The following is a 6,098-nucleotide window of genomic DNA, read 5'->3' as shown; positions in this document are numbered from 1 at the left end:
AATCGTATATTTTATATATATATATATATATATATATATATGATGTATAAGTTATATAGTACAATATAAAATAATAGTAAAAGTATTATTATTTTCAATATTAAATATAATATTCATTGAAATTATAATTTTGAAAATGTAGTTCTTATAAATTGTGTGTATATGATGTATAAATAGAGTACAATATAAAACCATATAATGTAAAAATGTAATATGAATAATTAAATGAATAAAAATGTGATATAAATGATTATACTGTTAATATTAAATGTATTATTCATTGAAATAATAATTTTGAAAGTGTATTATAAATTGTGTGTGTGTGTGTATATATATATATATATATATATGAGCACTCTATATAGTACAATATAAAATAATAGTAAAACAGTATTATTATATTGCTAATATTAAAGATAATATTATTAATTGAAACAATTTTGAAAATGTATTATAAACTGTATGTGTGTGTGTACGTCTTCAGGGCTATGGCATTTAAAAGATTTATGTTAAAGAATAATATTTATTGCATATTGTTTAATATTAAATATTTATTTGAATGTTTTAAAATATTTAATTGTATTTAATTATTACATTTAACCTGTTGTTTGCATTGTTTTTGTTTTCTCCTTTTTAAAACCTTCTGTTCATCCTGTATTTTTTCCAGGTTTTGGCATCACCACCACATTCTGGGACTACCCCTTCAACACAGTCATCCCCGAGCAGACGTTTTAGAAGAGCCTGTTTTTGCCACAATGACCAAATCAAAATCTCCTAAACAAACTCCCATAAGCCTCTCCCTTTTTCACTGTGTTAGGTACAGTGTCTTACCCTGCTGCTGCTACCAGCTATTAGTCTTAGGTTCACCATCATCATCATCATCATCATCATCATCAATTATTTAGAGAAGGGGGAGTGCCTGAAACAAACAAACAGAATCATAGAATGTCAAGCTATATAAATATTTATATACTATGTATGAATGTACTGACGAATCAAAACGTTGGATGAAATCTGTAAATGTCTTTTATTAGAGGCACAAGAATATCAAACTCACATTTTTTTGCCCATCCATGTAAAGTAAAGAGATGTATCGACAGGGACCGGTAAGTGTGGGACGGTGCGTGAAGGTGCGAGTGGAAATGATTTCTTAGTCGTAGTGTTAAGAAGCTGAAGGCTAGCAGAAGGAGGTCCTTTCGGTGGCCAAGTGCGCCATTGCCTTTAAGGAAAACTCAGGAAAGTCTCAGATACTTTAATTCTTCTCAGTGTTGATGCTGCAACTGCTTACGGATCATCGCTTTCTTCCCCCAGCTGTCAATCATAACTTTGCTCCGCCCAAATTGTGACATCACACCCATTTCATTCTGCTCTGGTGATCGCTTTTCTTTCTCATCTCACCCACTTCGAGGTGTTTTTTTGCCAATCGACTTACTAATATCTGGATCCGGAGGACGTCACAAGTAGCTGCTCCTCGAGTAATATGTTACATATCCAGTGAGATATTAAGTTACTGAGGATTGAAGCTGGCTTTTGGCACTTTGAGCTCATGGTGAGGGCGTGAAGCGGGGTGTACGGGCCTCTCCTGCCGGTGAGGGTTGCCAGCCGTCCGTAGCTGTCATAGGGTGGAGGGTCTGTAGAAATCCTCTGTCGTCATTATTAATGTAGATCTAGCCGGCACAACCCTTCCATCTGGTGTGACGATCTGTTGCATCTGACCAGGCGTCAGGAGAGCGAGAACATCCTCGGCTGATCTCTCATCCGTTCATACAGCAGATCTGTTCACTTGTATTGTTTCTTGCTCATTTTAGCCCTTGCCTATGTCTTGAGTCAATGGTTCAATGATGTTGGAAATATCTTAGGAAAGCTGTGACCACATGTAACTCAGCTTTATACAGTCATTTTGAGCATAATTAATGTTTCAGATGAATATATATATATATATATATGATATTTAAGTAAAAATGATCCTGATATGTGCCTTAGGGGCGTTGCCTACCTTCCTGCTCCTTCCGAACCAATTGGTTGGACGTTTCCGCCAAAGACATGGAAGGACATTTGAATAGAGCTTTTCTTCATACCGTGATTCTGTTGGCACAAGGAAACTAATAAAATGCATTGGACGTTGTAATGATTTTTGATTATTTTGTAACTGTGACACCGTCCTGGACAGATCCTACGTCATAGGAGAATGCTTTCAGTTGAGGCAAGTCAACAGAGCAATACATTTATCTGTTTACTTGTAATCACATTGCGAGCTTTTAATTCAGATAAAATCTTCAGCTGTAGATGCCTCTAATAAATCTGTTTACTATGTATTTTTATTTTGGAATTTTAAATTTCTATGCAAATGCAATTGTATTTGTAAATAAACTGTATATTTCTGAGGACATCTTGTGGTGTTTTTACTTTGAAAAAGACAGAAAAGCAAGCAAAAAAAAAAAAGAGCGTGAAAGACTGTACACTCTGAAAGAAGTCTCTTATGCTCACCAAGAATGCATTTACAATGCAAGTACAGTAAAAACAGAAATATTGTGAATTAAAACAACACTTTTTTTTACGTAAATATATTTTAAAACGTAATTTATTCCTGTGATGCAAAGCTGAATTTTCAGCGTCATTACGCTAGTCTTCAGTGTCATATGATCCTTCAGAAATCATCCTAATATACTGATTTGCTGCTCAAGAAGCCTTACTTATGAATGCTGAGAACAGCTGTGCTGCATAATATTTTTTTTTTATATTTTTACTTAGTTAAAAAAAAAACAGCATTTATTAGATATTTTAAATAAATATAAATGTTTTTACTGTAATTTTTTCCCCATGCTCATCTAAAATGCATTTTTTAAATGAAAATTTACTGACCCCAAACTTTTGAACAATAAATGTTATTTATATAAGCAATACACACAGTTTATGTACATAAAGGCTTGCCAACAGTTTCTTTAGAGAAGCATGAGCTCTTCTGGTCATTTGCATGAATGTATTTACAAAGCGGTCAATACAGTTCATCCACCTTTATGTCTCCACCCACTCAGTGGTTTTAGTAGCAAAATATTAGTAATGAAAACTGCCTGATAATTCACAAGTTGTAAAAATGAGCAAACACATTTACAGGATATCAGTAATGTAATCATTTGCAGAATAAAAATGTAACTTTAACGTCACTGCTGTGTTATTAGGTGTCAAAGTCTTTCTTTGAAAAGAAAGTGAATTACTGAAGATGTTACAGTGAATATGAATGAACTAAAATTAAAACAAACTACAATAAAATAATGAATTACCACAAATAAATTTTAGTTTTGTTACATGGTGTATTTTAATATTTCTATGGAATATTTTAAATAGTATTTGTATAATTAGAATAATATATTTATGATTAATAGTATATTTATGATACATTTTTATATTATATTATAAATGTTTTCTTATTTATTAAAAAAAACTATTAGTTATGTGCATTAATTTTGGAATTGTTTGTAAACACACACACACACACACACACACACACACACACACACACACACACACACACACACAAAACAAAAGCTAAAGCTAAATTGAAGCTTACAGAGTGAAAACTGCACTAAACTAGAAGACAATTGACACTAATTTACTCCCTTTAGTCCATTGCACATGCTCACTCATAATGCTAAGTGTGTTGTATGCCATATATTGGTTATAGTTCATTTCATAAATGGCGTATACTTTACTTGTAAAGTATCCTATAGATTAGCCATATGCTATTTTCAAAAACAAACCAGGCAGGCAGTAGGACCCAGATGTGCTCATACTGCAGAAGAGCATCCACCATCAGAAAAAAATGAAAATGTCCTTCCACACCCTAAAGGCTGGGAGGAGAGACGTTCAGCTGCATTCCTCTTCGCTCCTAGTAAAGCAGCGAATGAACAGGGTGAGAGTGGGGAACAACCCATCCTAGAAGTGTGCCGTACAATCTGACTTTCAGTTTTTCACACTTCAATTTGTTTGAAACAGCACACTGGAGGGGGTGTGAACATCAACAAAACTCAAGCGCTCCGACAGAAGAAGGTCCCTGGCTTTGACAGGTAGCCTGCAGAACCTTTTCCTTTCTATCTACAATATTTCTCTCGCGTTCTGTAACTCGCTCACTTCCTGTTAATGTTTTAGTTTCACTCTCATTTGAGTTTAAAGTACAACTTTTGTCATTGTAAACAAAGGCTGTGCCTTTATTTGACAGCACTTTGTGCATTCAGTCTTCAATGCTATGTTTCTCTCAAGCTCTCTGCATTAGCTGGAATTATGTAGTTCAGTACATGATGTTTGTGTGGATACTGTAAAAGGGTGTTTTGTTTGGTATGAGCTTGTCTATTGTCTTTCAAACAGCCAGATATCTGATAACTCACTCACGTGTTTGCATTTGAATGAACTGTTAATGTGTATTTTGTTTCCATTTGCTTGTTTATTTGTTCCGGACTTTAATCTTGCGGGTCAGTTGTAAAAATTGTTTATTTCTTTATAGACACTCTTTATAGGCACTTTCCACAAATTGCTTAATATGTTTTGAAAGTATTAGAGGCACAAAACAGTTTTTTTTTTTAATTAACAAAAACAAGTTCACTATTATTTAACATAAAATTATCCTAGCATGAAAAGTAGTTCATGCAAATGTCAGTATCGCCCTTAAAATGATGATTTTGGCCTAAGAGGTCTTGACCTTTTCAGCTGTCTAACAATTAAAATATATTAAAAAAATAACAAAATTTCACATCACTGTATCAATATTGACTTCAATGTAAAAAAGAAAAGTAATTAAATATATATTTGTTATATTTTTGTTTTTTTTATTTTATACATTTTAAATATAAAAAGGTTGCCTTTTCATATAATAAAATATAAATGCAAATATAATACATCTATAAATTGTTTTTAAATGTATTTAGACCTGATGTTTGGTAACAAACTTTCACTGTCAACAAACAAATGCTGTTCTTTTCTCAACAAGAGCAAAAATAAATAAATAAATATAAAATTACAACAAAATACTGTTTATACTACTTATTATAGTATTTAATTATAAATAATAATAATTAAAATAATAAATACAGTTTTAGCCCATTTTGTACCTGACTATTGGAAAGTGCAGACTATTAACAACAAAAAAATATTTAGATTTAATAATAATAATACATTTCATATTAATGATAAATACTGAGATAATAATTCACATAAAAAGTAAAGTTTCAGTCCCTGTTTTGCACCTGACTCTTGAAAACTATTAAGAAATATATAGCAAAATGCAAAAACACAGTAAACAACAATAAATATACATACTGTCTCATGGGTTACAGTTCCACAGGGACACCATGACGTCCCAGAAGAAACCTCAGGAGGGACTTTCAGCCCCGGCCAAGATGACAGGACCCAGCTCCTGGTCCCGGGTCAGCTGCCCCTGCTGTATCTCCAGCCACATTGAGCCTTTGGTTCTGATCCAGCTGGCTGAGAACATCCAGCCCATCACCAAACAGTGGATCATGTCTGTGATATCTGCACCTGTGAAGGCTGGAGGTAAGGACACTAATATTAATACTATTACTATTAGTAGGAATATTAAATAAACTTTTAAAACTCTGTATCCTTCTTCCCTGCTGTGTTTTAGGGGCTCAACTGTTAGTTCACCCCGGTGAGGACATGAAAGGAGACATGATAGTTGTGGCGGCCCCCCGCTGTACCCTTCTCAGAGTGACTGAGGACCTGGGCCTCTGCAAAACCTACCAGGATGGAAACATGATGGCCTTCTCCTTTGAGGACCGTGACAACTTTTGCAACATTGGTGAATATTTGATCAATTAAATAATATGCCTCCATCTCAATTAGCATTTTCTACTATGCACTAAAAGTTTATACTTCACTGATGACGGCCAAAGAAAATACTTTTAACTATGTGGTAAGACAATACACCAGTTGCTGGCACACCAACAAATCAAAAAATACAACATACAAGTGACAACAAGTGACGTGACATGTGGCCAAGTATGGTGACCCATACTCGGAATTAGTGCTCTGCATTTATCCCATCCAAAGTGCACACACACAGCAGTGAACACACACACACCATGAAC

General features: G+C 33.9%; 2 protein-coding genes across 2 annotated transcripts in view; both read left to right on the top strand.

Moving 5' to 3' along the window:
* LOC107654164 (fatty acid 2-hydroxylase-like) overlaps positions 1 to 2,387 on the top strand; it is a 32,823-nt gene extending 30,436 nt beyond the window's left edge. The window contains exon 7 of the mRNA XM_016441131.1: positions 668 to 2,387. Coding sequence (XP_016296617.1) covers positions 668 to 735 — 68 coding nt within the window. The 3' untranslated portion in view covers positions 736 to 2,387. The remainder of the gene's footprint in view (positions 1 to 667) is intronic.
* Positions 2,388 to 3,828: 1,441 nt separating this feature from the next.
* The window catches only part of LOC107654160 (anoctamin-10-like), a 20,511-nt gene continuing 18,241 nt past the window's right edge, over positions 3,829 to 6,098 (top strand). Inside the window, exons 1-4 of the mRNA XM_016441128.1 lie at positions 3,829 to 3,910; positions 3,994 to 4,064; positions 5,328 to 5,544; positions 5,636 to 5,809. Coding sequence (XP_016296614.1) covers positions 5,343 to 5,544; positions 5,636 to 5,809 — 376 coding nt within the window. The 5' untranslated portion in view covers positions 3,829 to 3,910; positions 3,994 to 4,064; positions 5,328 to 5,342. The remainder of the gene's footprint in view (positions 3,911 to 3,993; positions 4,065 to 5,327; positions 5,545 to 5,635; positions 5,810 to 6,098) is intronic.

This window comes from Sinocyclocheilus anshuiensis, unplaced genomic scaffold, assembly GCF_001515605.1.
Source record: "Sinocyclocheilus anshuiensis isolate Anshui unplaced genomic scaffold, SAMN03320099.WGS_v1.1 scaffold115, whole genome shotgun sequence".
Lineage (NCBI taxonomy): Eukaryota > Metazoa > Chordata > Actinopteri > Cypriniformes > Cyprinidae > Sinocyclocheilus > Sinocyclocheilus anshuiensis.
The sequence above is the reverse complement of the archived record's forward strand: the minus strand, read 5'-3'. Positions and strand labels throughout refer to the sequence as shown.